General features: G+C 36.5%; 1 protein-coding gene across 1 annotated transcript in view; it reads right to left on the bottom strand.

Moving 5' to 3' along the window:
* Positions 1–16,946, bottom strand: part of lmo7b (LIM domain 7b) — a 62,974-nt gene that overhangs the window by 30,532 nt on the left and 15,496 nt on the right. Inside the window, exons 7-10 of the mRNA XM_067441396.1 lie at positions 16,004–16,117; positions 14,235–14,433; positions 6,856–7,015; positions 181–486 (exon numbers count right to left, since the gene is read on the bottom strand). Of these exons, the coding sequence (XP_067297497.1) occupies positions 181–486; positions 6,856–7,015; positions 14,235–14,433; positions 16,004–16,117 (779 nt within the window). The remainder of the gene's footprint in view (positions 1–180; positions 487–6,855; positions 7,016–14,234; positions 14,434–16,003; positions 16,118–16,946) is intronic.

The following is a 16,946-nucleotide window of genomic DNA, read 5'->3' as shown; positions in this document are numbered from 1 at the left end:
AGAGTTTTGGGAAAAACCAAGCACATCTAAATAAACAAGCTTATTTGGTCACAATCAAGACATACAGAATGCTGCTTCTGAGCAAAACAAAGTAGTTAGGACCAGTTGGATGTACAGAAGCACAAATATTAGGGCACCACGGCAGACACAGTGTACACGAAACACTCTCTAATCTCTGACCTCTGGTTTGATCTCTTTGGTGGCACTGCAGCCAGCCGTGAGGCATCTGACAAGGTGAGCCATGATTTCCCAGCACTTGGGGTCACTATAGATGCCACCCTGGGGCCCGGGGATCTTGAAGGGATTGCAAAGTTCACGGGGGCCACAGAGGTTACAGAGCGAAATCTGCGACTCGCTAGGTCATCCTGCTCAAGGTCTGGTTCAGGGTGGTCCATGTCAGAGTCACTGTCACTCTGGTAACTGCTTGCCCATTGGAGGAAGGCAGAAGCAGGTGGGAGGTTGCGACCTAAGCCCCTCCCACTTTCACTACAGCCAAAACATTAGGTGGAGAAACTAAGAAAACCACCTCAGATGACAAGTAGAAAAGGCTTACTATAGCAAAAACCTTTTACATCAACAATCAACTGAAGAAAATCAACTATCAACTGACCATTTTATATTCACAGTATTAATGTTCTATTCGTTTTAATTATTATAGCAAACCTGCATGACCTCAAAACACAGTGTGTATATCTCAGGGCTGTCAACCGATTAAAATATTTAATCGCGATTAATCACGAGTCAAAAGCTAACTTGCGACAATTTTATCAGTTGTACATGTATCTTAATTTAAGTTTAAATTAAGTTTTTAATACTCTAATCAACATGGTTATGTACAAATATGCATGCTTTATGTAAATGTACATTTATTTTTAGGTGAAACCACTTAATCAATAATAATCAATAATACAGCATGAAGACTAAACATGTATCAAAGGTGTTTATCAAAGAACATGTCTCTTAAGCCTAAGCTTAAAAATTCAGAATAAGCAGTGATTTCTCTCATTTTAAGAATATAAATAAAAGGTAGTATTTACTGGCAGTTTAGTTCGGAACAGGGCACAGTTCGTACAAATAACTGGTAATGTGAAAGCCATCATGCGGACATGTGAGCGCACCAGTACCACACTATACCTGGAGGAGGTCCATATTGATTGAGTAGGAAAATAGTGTGGCCTCTTTAAGAGATTTTGTGTGTGTGCCGAACTGTGCCGCAATTCACGCGAACGTTGTGAGAAACGCTCGTTTGAAGTAACCTGCGTGTTCGTTTTAGCCAATTGTAATGTATTTAGTTCAATAAAACATGTACTGTAAGTGGTGATGGTGTTAATGATTACCTCGGATATGATATGAGTGAGATTACAGTGCATCGCGCTCAGACTGCAGAGAATATGCTCCGTGTAAAAATGCACTTTTCTTTGACATGGAGTCTAATAAAAGTTAAACAGAAAATATAGCAGCTTGTATAACTGCACTTTTGGTTTAGAATAGTAATATTAATGTTAACTCTTTTCTTTCCCTATTAATGTTTGCTGCTGCATCCTTTACATCTATGGCTGATCTCAATTTCTCCAACTACGGGCTACGCCACGGATGCGAGGTGCGTTATATACACACATATATACATATACATACATACATATACATACATATGTATACATATATATACACACATACACACACACACACACACACACACATATATATATATACAGTCCCTGACAAAAGTCTTGTCGCTTGTGTACAAATTGACCTAAAGTGCCGCTGAAATATATTTCTAATCAAGATTTTTTAAGAAATGGCTCATTTTAATCCCACCAGCTTTTGTGATAATGTTTCAGTGAAAAACTAAACTTTCAAAAAGTATTCTAATATTCACAGCTTGGTAAAGCCCATTGAGTCAATTTTTGCAAAGACATAAGTGTTGTCACCTTGTCATATGAGCTTCCCCTGTGACTAATAATGGATCAATTAGGTCTCAGGTGTGTATAAAAAGAAACCCAGTACACTAGACCTTCACATTAACTGCAACTAGACCTCTGCAAACATGCCTAAGATTCACCCTGAGACTAAAGTTTTGATTATCAAGAGGCTGAAGGCCAGATCCACTGCTGATGTGGCAGACACCTTCAATGTGTCTCAGCATCAAGTACAGAGGGTAAAAAAAAAGATTTGAAGAGACTGGAGACGTTTTTGACAAGCCCAGGTCAGGCAGACCCCGCAAGACAACTGCTCGAGAGGACCGTTTGTTGGCTCGAAAATCCAAGGCCAGCCCATTTTCCACTGCAGCAGAGCTCCACAAGACCTGGTCACCTGAAGTCCCTGTGTCAACCAGAACAGTTTGTCGGATTCTGTCTCGAAATGGCGTCCATGGTCGAATCAGTGCCCAGAAGCCAGCACTAAACAAAAGACAATTGAAAAACCGTGCGGCATTTGCCAAGACCCACAGCCTGCTAAAAGGATGGACGCTGGAAAAGTGGCAGAAGGTGGATTTTTCAGATGAATCTTCTGTTGAATTACACCACAGTCGTCGTAAATATTGCAGGAGACCTACTGGAGCCAGAATGGATCCAAGATTCACCCAGAAAACAGTGAAGTTTGGTGGCGGAAAAATCATGGTCTGGGGTTACATCCAGTATGGGGGTGTGCGAGAGATCTGCAGTGTGGAAGGCAACATCAATAGTCTAAAATACCAAGAAATCTTAGCTACCTCTTATTCCCAACCATAAAAGAGGCCAAATTCTGCAGCAGGACGGTGCTCCATCGCATACTTCCATCTCCACATCAAAGTTCCTCAAGGCGAAGAAGATCAAGATGCTTCAGGATTGGCCAGCCCAGTCACCAGACATGAACATCATTGAGCATATGTGGGGTAGGATGAAAGAGGACGCATGGAAGACGAAACCAAAGAATATTGATGAACTCTGGGAGGCATGCAAGACTGCTTTCTTTGCTATTCCTGATGACTTCATCAATAAATTGTATGAATCCTTGCCAAACCGCATGGATGCAGTTCTTTAAGATCATGGAAGTCATACAAGATATTAAATTTGGATCTCACAGCACCACAACTTAATTTGCTGACATATTTTTGTATTTGCTGTAAATTTGTTAAATTTCTGTATAGGCGACAAAACTTTTGTCTTGCCAAAATTTGACCTTTCTGTCTTGATTAAATGATAAATATTTTTTTCTGTGAACATTATTTATTTCAGTGCATTAAACATCATTTGGGAGGGTTTTAGCTTTTCATATGAGCTATTTCTAACACCAATTAATTAATTAAAAGTCAGGTTAATATCAGGTATTTCTAGAAAATAGATAAGCGACAAGACTTTTGTCAGGGACTATTATTATATATGTATGTATATATATATATATATATATATATATATATATATATATATATATATATATATATATATATATATATATATATATATATATATATATATATATATATATACATATACATATACATATACATATACATATACATATACATATAAATAAGGGCTGGGCGATATGGCCCAAAAAAATTATCACAATATAATTTTCCATATCAGTCGATAAATAACACAATAAATGTAACATTTTTATTTCTTTAAAATTTAAAGGCATATTTTTGCTCATGAGTGAAAGATGTAGAAAACAGACAGTTAACTGTGGTTTTAAACTATCCTTTATTGTCAAAACATGATAAACATTTCCCAACAGGTGAACAATTTATTAAAACTGAGGTAGATTTATTTATTAAAATATTAATTGTGGTAAGCATTTTTTTACTCTACACTGTATATCAATAACATCACTTAATTGTGTAGGGTAAGTAGTAAAACACTAAAAATTCAAACAGGCAAAAAAGAAAAGCGTTTTAAGTTAAGAAACATTTTGAGTCCCCCCTCTCTTGCATCACAGTGGATTGGTCAAATGTGCATCGCTTTCTCTCACTGACACACACACACACACACGCCCATCTCACTGACGCCGACACATACACACACCTCACCGACAGTGGGCCGGTCGGGAGTGAGGGAGAGAGAGCAAAGTTCAGTATTTGCAGATCTCCAGAGCTCTGTCTAGTCTATTTTATTCATTTTAAACATCGGATGAAATTATTTCTCTTTTGATACATGCGATGCTGAGTCATTAATACATCACCAAAGACAAACAATTATGATAGCGAAGTACAAGTCTGATGTTTTAGTGATTATAGTTTGGTAGCGTTAGCTTGCAAGTCACCCACTACAACTAACAAGGTAATAAGCCTGCTGTGCGTGAATGTAGTTTATAGATTTACCGCTGTGTTGGGCTTAATGTTATATGGAAGAACTTTGAAGAAGCACAATAATAAATTCCGTGTGGTGAACCTATGATAAGCAGCCCACGCACGTCGCTCCGTTTTATGTCGGATGGGATCGCTAAAATATCTCCAAACCACTGAAGTTGAGCGACCTAACTTGTCAACGATATCCGTGTCCTCCGAGCTGGTCGTGGGCGCTGCATTTTCTTCACTATTGCTCATTTTTATCGCTCCACTTCACTCCGATCCTCCAAGCCTGTCAGCCACAGACTGTAAACAACAGCGCGTACAGCACCCAGAAGCCCGGTCTGCACTATGCATGCGCAGCATTACGCATAGCGCGTGCGCATTATATAAACAATTTATCGAACAGTTCTTATCGTTTTATCGAGGAAAATTATATCGTGATAAAACGATAGTATATACACACACACACACACACACACACACACATGGCATTTATATATTAGGGATGCAACAGTACAGTTAGTCCACGATTGAATACATACCTCGGTTTTTAACCACGGTTTGGTTCAGTTTTTTACTATTCTATTCTTAAGCGACAGGAACAGCAAGAAGTTAAAGGGTTAGTTCACCCCAAAATTAATGTCATTAATTACTCACCCTAATATTGTTCCACACAAAGTCAAGTCAAAGTTTTTGTTAGATTTGGACCAAAATGTATTTTCGATGCTTCAAGAGATTCTAATTAACTAACTGATGTCACATATGGACTACTTTGATGATGTTTTTATTCCCTTTCTGGACATGGACAGTATAGTGTGCATACACTTGGATACGCTCTCAGACCAAACATAAAATATCTTGAACTGTGTTCCAAAGATGAACGGAGGTCTAACGGGTGTGGAACGATATTAGGGCGAGTCATTAATGACATCAATTTTTAATTTTTGGGTGAACTAACTCTTTAAGGAGAAAAAATACTTTTATTGCAATACTCTTTATTTTACTTAAAATAATTGAAAAACCTTGCTTAAACTTAGAACTTTACTTCTTTACTAAAAACACCTTTACACATTCCTAGTGTATTGTATAATATGAAATAAATGGACCCACTTTATATTAGGTGGCCTTAACTACTATTTTAGTACTACTAAACTAGTAGTTTTAGTACTACTAACATTTTAGTTAATCATTTGATATAATGCACTTATTTTGTACATACATGTTTTTACATTGTACTTACATTTTAAAAATACATGCATGCAATTACTTCTGTAATTAATTTCTGTAGTTACATTTGTAATTACACAGTTGCCACTTCCCTTACACCAAACCCTACCCTTAAACTTACCCACACCACCACACCTGTCCCTAACTACTCGTATCCCACCTCAATATCAGCAAAACTGCTTTGCAATACAATTTGAACACAGTAAGTACGTTGTACTTATTTTTTGATGTAAGTACATAGTCCTTAAGGCCACCTAATATAAAGTGGGGCTGAATAAATATATATAAAGATTTACACTGTCAGCTCAAAGCTGTACAGTAGCATAAGTATGACATTGAATGAATAAATGTAAAAATAAAACAATAGTCTTCAAAATAAAATATACATTGATTCTTAGCTACTGTGTTAGTTTTTCCAATCAAGAGCACCTGTGTGCATCTAATTTACAGACGCACCGATTTTACTTACACACAAGGTTAACACAAACATATGTCTAAAGTGAATTTGACAGTATTAATGCAGTAAGATGACTTCCAGTAATCACGTGTTTGACAGGCATTTAAGCGAGTGCGCTCGGAAAAGCGCATGTTAAAACAGTGCATAAGCACACAAATTAAATGTTTAACCGGCAAGGCTTTAAAACGCATGCAAATAATACATTTTCGTGATTGTGAATAACTATAGTGTTCCGTGAGTGTATAACTCTACCACTAACATGTGATGTGAATGTATGCCGCGTTGTTCAGTATATTGGGATGGAGGCAAATGATGACGAAAAAACAAAAACAAAACGTAATACACAAGCGACGAACGGTTCAATATTATATTGAGAATTGTGGCATCCCTAATATATATATATATAAACTGTTTAATGGAAAGAAATGTGAAATTCAAGGCTTAATTTTAAAAGTGCAATAAGCAAATTCTGAGAAACGCATTTGAAAATTTAAATAAAAGAAATTTGATTTTAAAAGGGTAAAAATAGTCTTTCAATTATATTCAATGTTCTGATGGCCTAAAATGAATAGGGATGTATTTCACTCGCGTTTACATATTTTGTATATGCATCATTAAATCATTACACAACAATAAATAAAATAAAAACAATGTCATGCAAGTATTGTGAGCAAAAAAATAGCAAAACCATTATTATAAAACATTTTAAATTATGTAATATATGTTTGATTCTTTAAACACATTTTGGTCATTCTGATAAGTGAATTTATAACACTTTAAATCTTAAGAACCCAATGACACCCTGCTAAATATCTGTTATAAGCTTAGCAAAAGCTGTCATCCAACATTTTTATGCAGAGTCAGTTTCTGAAGCAAAGTAAGCCAGAATAGGGTATTATACCTGGTGAGGTGGCCTGCATAACTCCTGTCTCCCTGCTTGTATTCCTGCCTTTTCTTCCTCAGGGCAGACGGGCCATGAGCTCTTTCTCTGATGGGGGCATCACTTTTACTGCCTTCTGCCATCCTGAAGCAATGTTCTGCTTCTGCGTCACTATAGCAACCTGGGTGAAGACAAGAGTGTAAAAGAAAAGGAATAAACAAAAAGATCTACAGTCAACTGGGATGCTGTGGAAGGACTTATACCATGGTATGACTTATTTTGGTACTCAAAATCATATTTGTGCACATGCTCTGTGAAGAGATCTAGAGTAGTTACATGTGAATGGCCAAAAAAAAGGTATAAATGCAAACAGTCTGTAATATCTTAAATGTAAACACCTTTTGCCAAAATAGTGAATCTGGGCATTAGGTCATTAGGTTAAAGGTCCCGTTCTTCGCGATTCCATCTTTCAAACTTTAGTTAGTGTGTAATGTTGCTGTTAGAGCAAAAATAATACCTCTAAAATTATAAAGCTCAAAGTTTAATGCCAAGCGAGATATTTTATTTAACAGAAGTTTAAGAAAGCCCTTTCAAAGCCTACAGCGAATGGCCGGTTTGGACTACAGCAGGAAGTGCAGGGATGTAATGACGTCACTAGAACCGTTTGTTGACTAACCCTCCGCCCACAAGAACACGCAAAATAGGAGGCGTGGTTTTGTTGCTCTCCCACGTGGAGAAGAGCGCGCATTCAGCGCTTGCATCTCCCCGTTATGGTAAGAGGTGGGACCTTTCCGGGCAAAGTGCGCTAAGCTGCTGTCCAATCACAACGCGGGAAGAGCTGGCCCAATAAGAACTCGTTACGTATTTCTGAAGGAAGGACTTCATAGAACAAGGAAATCATCAGGCCGTTTTTTAGGACAGAGGAAACAGCGGTGTACAGTTAAGTAAATTGTGTGAAAAATACTGTGTTTTTTTACACGCGAAACATGAACTCATGTTATATTGCACACTGTAAACATAATCAAAGCTTCGAAAACACGCGAAGAATGGGACCTTTAATGTAAAAACCTGAAAAGACCACATGCCATAATCTATAAAGGTGTTAATATTAATTAAACTTAAAAACGTATGAGATTAATACTAGGGGTGTAAATCAGTTTGTTATAATACAATATGATATTGAGTACAATAGCCATTAGGGATGTGACAGTGAGGAAACTTTCCCACCAGTTAATTGACGTGACAACGTCGGACTTTCACATTTTTTCCTCTTTTGCCACCTCGCTTAAAAAGGTGCAGTGTGTGAATTTTAGCAGCATTTAGCAGTGAGGTTGTGAATTGCAATCACCCACCGCTCACTCCTCTTTAAAAGCACATACAGAAGCTACAGTAGTCGTCGGAGAGAGCAGAGAGTGAGTAGCGCCATGTAGAACAGTTTGTCCATTTTATGGCTACTGTAGAAACATGACGGAGCAAAATGGTGACTTCACTATTAAGGAGAACCGCGGTGTATGTTGATAGAAATGGCTTATTCTAAGGTAATAAAAACATAATGATCCATTATGTAAGGTATTTTTACACCACTGAAAACATAGTTAGGCATATTATATTGCATTTCTGTCAATATATCCTCATAAATATTACACACTGCTGTGCAGTAGTGTTGGTTCTCTAACAGCGGTAGACAAGCGATGTAACCAGTGTTGTCACTGACCATCCTAGAAACTCTAATAGCCAGTGATACAATATTTGACAAGCTCTCAAATAAATTCCATGATGCATACTATTGTGATTTGATCCGATTCAGTGGCATATTAATCAATATATATCAATATTCTAATATTACGTGCATATTTTACACAACCAGTTAATATTATTAACTCACAAATGCAACCAATGCACACCCTGTATCCCATTTGGGACATCCCACAACCAACAAAAGAAAAAAACTTGTTTTTTTAAATACTACAGAAAATAAATGGGGGGTAAAGTCGTGTGTGACGAAGTGTCAAAATAAAGATGTCTCTTGAAAAAAAAATCATTAGTCATTTGTATCTATGTATTGTTACATCTCTAAATAAATACATTAGCACCTATATAGACAGCATGCACAGACAGGAATCTTTAATGGAGTAGATGTAAATATAACACTAATGATCATAGGGGTGGGCGATAATGACTACTTTCAAGCACTAGAAATAAGAAATACTGCATAAGATGTATACACTTAATAAAAATTAGTCTAGTAAATTAAATGTAAAATTGCACTCATTAAAGTTACAAAAGTGGTTCAGTCAAGAGCAGTGAGGGATTCTCTATTTTGTTGTTTGATCAACATTAATGACAATGACGACAGGTTTATTAGAGTGTTGTCACCTAGACCAACTGCAAATATCCAATATACTCCTTGTTGGCGTTCACACAAGAAATTAATGACTGTTTACTTTCAAAAGACTCATTTTGACAATACAACTATGTATATTTAGCCATTCAAGCCCAACTAGACGGCAAAAAAAGCACTCCGTTTAGTGCTTCGCTCTAGCAGCAGCGGCTTCATGTGCACGTCTTTCAGACAACGCTCAGAAACCATCTCTATGACAACGTGCACATGAGTTGTCTTTCTGTTTACATCGCTTCAGTGGTTTGAAATCACTTGTTTTTAAACCACAGCGCTTAAAAACGCATGCAAAGGTAAGATTTCATGACAGCACAGCAACATAATATAGAGACGATAGTCTAAAATCTCTACCAGTTTACACATTTCTACCAGTTAATAGTGTCTACTAGGGGTGTAAGAAAATGTCGATACACGTTAATATATAGCGATATTATGTTTGGCGATACTGTATCGATTCTCAAAAACGCTGTATCGATATTTATTTATTTATTTATTTATTTACATCCAAGATTCGTGGCTTTGTGTTCAGTTTAAAGCACAGACTGTATAACACCCAACCGCTAGATGGCAGTGTTATCTCAGAACGTATATCTGACGCGGAGCCGGAGAAGCGCAAGGTAACGCCGGCTTCACACTGCACGCGTAAGCAGGGCATAGGCAGCGCCGAAGCAGCGCGTGTGTAAAGCAGTAGCAGCGCGCTCACTTTTTGCTTTCACACAGGCAGCGTTTCTCGCGCGCAGTTGTGTACAGAGTACTCTATAATGGATACGTTTGCATTTCTCTTTAATGTATTTGAAATGGAAATAAAAAAAACATCAGAAACAAGTGAAACGATTTTTAAAAATAAAATTAGCTTCATGATAAATTTTTGCTTTATTTCGTTTAGTGCGAGTTTTTGATAGAAGAAAGGCCATCGCACTATGTCCATGAAAAGCACACTGCTAAAAAGAGAAACTTCAGGAAATTGTCTTGAAATATTGGATAGGCATCAAATTTACATGCATTACCCATCATAATCCTCTTAAAGATAATTCATAAATGACTGTAATAACTAAGAGGAAACTTCTCTGGCTAAATGAGCAAATTATCTAAAAACGTTTTTTTTTTTTTAAATGACAAAATAACGCACATCATAGTCTATCTACATGTCTATAGTGTATGTGTGCTATATTAATGTGTGTACATTCTATTTACCTATCCATATTTAGTTGTTCGTTCGAGAGACAACGAAAGATTGTCAAAAACACTTTAAAATGACTTACCATCAGCACCATCACGCTCACCAACTTCCTCCCATGCTTTTTCATTCACTTGCAAGTCTTTATAAAGCAAATTGTGTGGATCATAGAGAACTGTGTGCTTCCCAACCTTCACGATGAGACAAGTGTCGTCCATTGCTCTCTTTCCAGGTGCACTCTGAAGAACACTGCCTGTGACACCACGTGCTTTTGTTTATCGTTTCTGTTTTTTATGCCAGCATATAGTTATAATATATACATAATTTAATTCATATTTAATTTAAGCTAAACTGGCATACATTATTTAAAATTAGTTTTGTAGTTCAGGCAAAAACTTATGGCAGTGAATTCGGTTTTTGTGTAGAACTTTTTTTTTTTTCACAGCGCCGGATGTCATATGGGGACTGAGAAACACACGGAACACTTCACTAAATTATTTCATGGTTAAATGTGTTATTTTTCATGTTAACCAGGTTAATTTTGATCAGAACAATGTACTGTGGCTTTAATTCATTGTGAGCAGCGCGTCAAAAATAGAGCCGGCACCGAAACGATCGCGGCACTGACGCTTCTGCTCTGCTCTGCTCCTGCTACGCTCCGCTGCGCTGCCTCTGCTGCCGGTGTGAATGCACTCATCTGTTAACATGAGCGCCGAAAAAAATACGCGCTGCTTACGCGTGCAGTGTGAAGCCGGCATAAAAGTGTGTGCATCACTAGTGTTTACATTAGCAAACCCAGCTCTCAAGACGATAGCATTAACCCGCTCCTGCAGTATACAGAGCTGAAGTATGGACTCATTTTGGCTTCAGCTAAAAAGAAGCCACTAAGGAAATCGACAAGAATCATTTTGTTTGCAAAATAGGCCAAGTTATAATCTAATACTCGGGAAACACATTGAAACAGAGAGCTCGCTTAACATCCTGATATCACCCGCGCTGCTGAGAAGCATTTCGATAGAATGTACTGCACGTTTTCCTCTCAGTAACAAAATAAACACACGCCAAAACTGACAGCGGTGGCAGGAGAACGAAAGATAATAGCGATGTGGATATGGATGCACCAGCTCTGCAGTTCAGTACTTGAAATAGCACTATATACAATAGACTGCTTTATATAAAACAGCTTTAGGCCCTGATCACACAGAACGCGTTTTTCATGTTTAAAAATGAGCAGTGCGCTTTAATGTTTCTAGGCAACACCCGAATCACCTGTACTGTCAGTCAAATCAATATAACGGTCAACACAACGGAAGGCCCGCCTCTTCATTCATTCGTTTGGACTACAGAAAATAAGCGTGATGATGCTGCGCGCTTTTCTGCTCAGAGTTGACTTTTTTTCAACTTCATGCGCTCGGAGCGCTCCTTCAAATCCATTGAAAAAAGGCGCCTCTCGCTGCAAAAGCGCATTCTGTGTGATCGGGGCTACTGTGTTAAATATAAAACAAACAGTCATTCAGTCATTAAATGGACTGCACTTTCTGTTGTTAAATAGCCACTGCTATACTGTGAACCTTTAAAACATACACATAAAGAATCCTGCAGTTACTTTACATTTCCCTTAACTTAGATTGCACATTTCATATGATTAGTGATATGAATGATATTGTATTAATTAAATAAAATACTTTGTCTCGTGTTTTAGGCTTATGGTTGTGTTCTTTATTCTTTTAAATTTTAAAAAACAAAAAAGAAATATCGCAATATATTGCCTCTCTTACAATATCGCAATATATCGTATCGTAACCCCTGTATCGTGATACGTATTGTATCGCCAGAATCTTGGCAATACACAGCCCTAGTGTCTACCGATATATCAACAACCCCAAAGTGATAAATTAATTTACATATGCAAAGATCAAAGGGTCAAAGAACAGGGAGAAAATTTTGATTTATGACTGATTTTGATATAAAATATTACATAAGTGGACCTCAGGGAACAATACAAATAAAAATCTTAGGTTTTTTTGTAATGCAGTTCAAGACTCCTTTAACATTTGATCGTGTCTGTAACTTTCCAAATCTTTACTTAAGTTTGTTTTTTCTGTTATGTGAAAAAAAAAAAAAATCTTCATTTGAATCTTTAAAAATGTATCTTTCAAATCAATTTTGATATCTTTGTTCTATTGGTTGTTTTGTTATTCTTTATTTTATTACTCACCGTTTATTAGTTGAGAAACACCAACAGGCATCATGCCACTATCCTAATGTAGTGTTAATACACATTTTTTCAAATAAAAATGTTAAATAGCATATTACTTTTGCTGTGGTACTGATATTAGTATCAAATGTGAAATTATGCATTGCAAAATTTCTCAGCTATTGCTATCAACTGACATTATAGCATCATGGCAGCGCTAGAGCACTCCCCAGCCTTCCATACAGTAATACGGTCTCTCTACTGGCACACGCCGACCTTCATTTGGCAGCAGCTCTGCACATTACCAAATGGGTGTGGAACGAACAGGAATTTTACACTTACGTGAATGGATGGGGCGAAGGGACAAGGTCTAGGTACTGAACTTTCATTACCAAGTGTTTGAGAGATGCAATATCGAAGTCCCAAAGTAAACAAGACATTGTGATTTTGATGATAAAACTTGGGAGATATTTAACCAACTGTTTGGACCATCACATCCTGAAGTAAATGATGATTTTGCTCATTTGAGATAAAGAAACAATGGCTACATTTGTAAGCAACCTAATAATCTGTTAATAACTGGACTGATTGCTCAGTCTGAAAAGCCTTCCTGTAAACACCTCTATCAATTCAGCTTGATCCAAATGGAAAAACTAGTTGTGTAGATCTTAAATGATTTGTTAAATATAAAAAAAGTAACCATGAAAACCTGACTCCAACTACTTTCGCAATCGAGTTAAGTGTCATGGTGTACGTTTATGTCATACAAATGTTCACGTTTATTTATTTACCTACATCTTATGAAATAGTCTGTAGAAGAGACTGAATATTTGTTTAAAAAAAAAAACTTGCTAAATAATATCGTAATTTTTTTAGATATCGCAGCTAGCTTCAGTGAAATTATCACATTCTTCATTTCTGTCTGACAGACTGCATATGCACAGACATTTAGTTTGAAATCAATGTAATGGCCACGTAAACATAGAATTGTATCAGATCGCAAAGTTTAGGGTATGGAGACTACCGTTTGTTGTGGGTTGATAAGAATATTTTAAAAAGAAGTCCTTTATGGTTACCAAGACCAGATTACCAAAGTGAAATATTACAATCTAAAATAACCGTTTTCCATTTTAATATACTTCAAAATGTAATTTTTTTTAATATATATATATATATATATATATATATATATATATATATATATATATATATATATATATATATATATATATATATATATATATATATATATAAATTCTTTTTCGTAATGACTTTACCGGCACATTTGATCACTTGAATTCATCCTTGCTGAATAAAATAAATTACTTTTTTGTTTTTTTATCTAGTGCATAAACTTTACTTTCAGAATCTGAAACATGATTGGATTCATTCGAGATTACATTAATCAGTGCATGCACACATACCCTTTATCCACTGTAAAGTTTTAACTGTGAAGGCCAGATTAGCATGTACAAAAAAATGGACATTACACAAATACACAAACACAAATGAAATATCCCTAAGATTTTTATCATTTACATATTCGCAATAAAAGTTTGCAAATCAATTGCAATTAGTTTTAAAAAATAATTATTAATAAAACAGACTCACATATATCACAAACTTACTTTCGCTGCTGGCTCTGAGGGTGAAGTCTGAAGCCACACTGAGTGTGCGAGACTCCACGGAGTCAAAGCTCTCGACTGAGTCCTCCCTCCTGTAGCCCGACTGCTTCAGACTAAACGGGTCCTCCCTGTCAGAAAACCAGCCCTCCACGTACCCACTGTCCCTCACACTCAACTTGGACTGCACGGACTCCTCCAGAGCCTGGTAGAAGGTGAACAAAGAGCATAAAACTTCAGAGAAAGATGGAAAGGCAAATAAGTGAGCTGTAATGAATAGACTTCAGTTTCAGTGGACTTTTACAGTAGTTTTTCCATTTCACTGACTGAAGAAATTACCAACACACTGAGTAATGTGTTGATCATTATTATGTGAGGACCAACAACACAGACTTGCGCCTGAGTGAATCATTTTATCAGCAGCCAAAATGAATGGGAAGTTCTTGACCTGCATATGACGTCCTCAGTGAGAACACAAATTGCTAATGTAACATTACACTATTTGAGTAATGTAATAATTCTGCCTAGACAGGGGATTATTTGATTTATGGATTTGTTACAATACATAAACACTTGATAGAGACTTTGTAAAAAAAAAAAAAAAAAATTATATATATATAAATTGTAAAATCTGTATGTGAAATGTTTTAAAATTAAACATGGAATTAAGCCATATACAAATCACATTGACAATTTGTACAAGAACTCTTAGATGTATATTTAGTTTATTTTATTAACATGTTGTATAATAATTAGGGCTGTCAATTTAACATGAAAATATTATCTATAAAGTCAGAGCAGAGCTGATGCGCATCAAGAAACACACAGTGGTGTTTTTTTTCTGAATGAATCTGTTATGAGCGAATCAATCGGATGGACCAGTGATTCAATGGCCCATTCATAAAGAGCCATTTGGTGATCTTCATTTATCAATGTATGACTTCAGAGTATAGCAAGGGCGATTAGAGAGCAGATGGCTCCATAAGTTTTTGAATTGCTCTTGCGGTACATTGTCATACACTGATCGGTCTATGCAGCGCCACTTCAAGTAGAACACACCTACCGTATTTACTTCATTCCTGATTCAAACATTTGAACGAATGAACGAACAAACAAACAAATGAATGAATGAATGAATGAATGAATGAATGAATGAATGAATGAATGAATGAATGAATGAATGAATGAATTACTCGCTCTAGGAGCAGCAGATGAAACATCCTCCCTCACATCTCCCCCTTCCTCTCTCATTTCTGTCAATGGGGGGGGGGGGGGGGGGGGGATGAGGGGTGAGGGAGGATTTTTCAGCCGGGACTTTTTACTGCGCCGAGTCGAAGTACTCTCAGAAGTGCTATTCCGCCATACATTATAGTTCTGCTTTTTAATCCGCTTAAAAACCGAAGTCACTGCCATAAGTTTTTGCCTGAACTACAAAACTAATTTTAAATAATGTATGCCAGTTTAGCTTAAATTAAATATGAATTAAATTATGTATATATTATAACTATATGCCGCTTAAAAACGGCACGTTTTATTTTGTGTCATCATACTTGATAGTGAATGAACTGGGCTTAGTGGGCTAAGCTAAATGCTATCAGATCATCACCGCACGTCAGAGAGATTAAGTGCACGCACTGAGACGAGAGATGTATGTATCAACTCGTCTTAGTTAAGTGAATAACAGTTTAATATGAAAAAGCGGTGAAGTATCCCTTTAAAAGAAAACCGAAAAAAAGGACAATAAAGTAAATATGCAAAAAAGTAAACAGAAATACCTTAGATAAAGCTATGCCCAGCAAACCTTCAAAGGATTTTAGGTTCAGCTGTGGTCCAGTGTAAAATGGATCAGACTGGGCCTTCCTCCCTAACCAGTATATAGTGATCAAAACCTGTATGGAGAAAAAGTATAATAGAAAGAGACTTCACACAAATGAGGACAATATAATAACACTTAACTTTCTTTTTTTACATATAAATATTAGCTAATATCGCTTTAAAGGTTTTCACAACTTAAGTTAACATGATACAAGCCACCCCAAAGCAAAGCCTCTGAGAATTCAGTGTTGTGCGTGCTTGCGTGTGGCATGAATGGCTTCTGTGTCCCAGTTTCATTTCTGTTCTCATCTAGAAAACTATGACCATTTGCGCACACACACAAACACAGTGTGGCAACAGGGTAGGAATGTGGCACATGTACAAGACAATGAAGACAACAGTGGGCTCTTTAGTGACTGTTGGATCTCAAAGATAGAACTATTCTAATAAGGAATCAAATAAGAAAGCAAATATCAATGTGTACAAGATCATTTTTAACATCTAAAATGTGTCTTTCTAGGGATATTATATAACCAATGAAATAAAGATGCATGGCTGCTGGGAACCTTTATATCAAGTGCCTGTTCAAATTTCGTGCATGCATTATTGTAATCAGTACCACTTATCTTTCCCCAACATTATTAACCAGAAACAATCATTAGTGCACTGGAGAGCCAAATGACACAATTATGGACTTATATGAAAGCAATCCAATAAAGTACATGAGAACCATATAAGGTGTAAAAATAAAACACTTTTCCAACTTAAATGAAGACTGTTCCTATTTCAAAAGAGTCGGTCCTTAAAGGGACAATTCACCCCAGAAAAAACACTTCATCAAAAGGCATCTAATCACCCTCATCTTGTTGCAACCATGATAGTTGCTTTTTTCTGTTGAACACA

This window comes from Pseudorasbora parva, chromosome 4, assembly GCF_024679245.1.
Source record: "Pseudorasbora parva isolate DD20220531a chromosome 4, ASM2467924v1, whole genome shotgun sequence".
NCBI lineage: Eukaryota > Metazoa > Chordata > Actinopteri > Cypriniformes > Gobionidae > Pseudorasbora > Pseudorasbora parva.
This window is presented reverse-complemented; position numbering and strand designations above follow the sequence as displayed.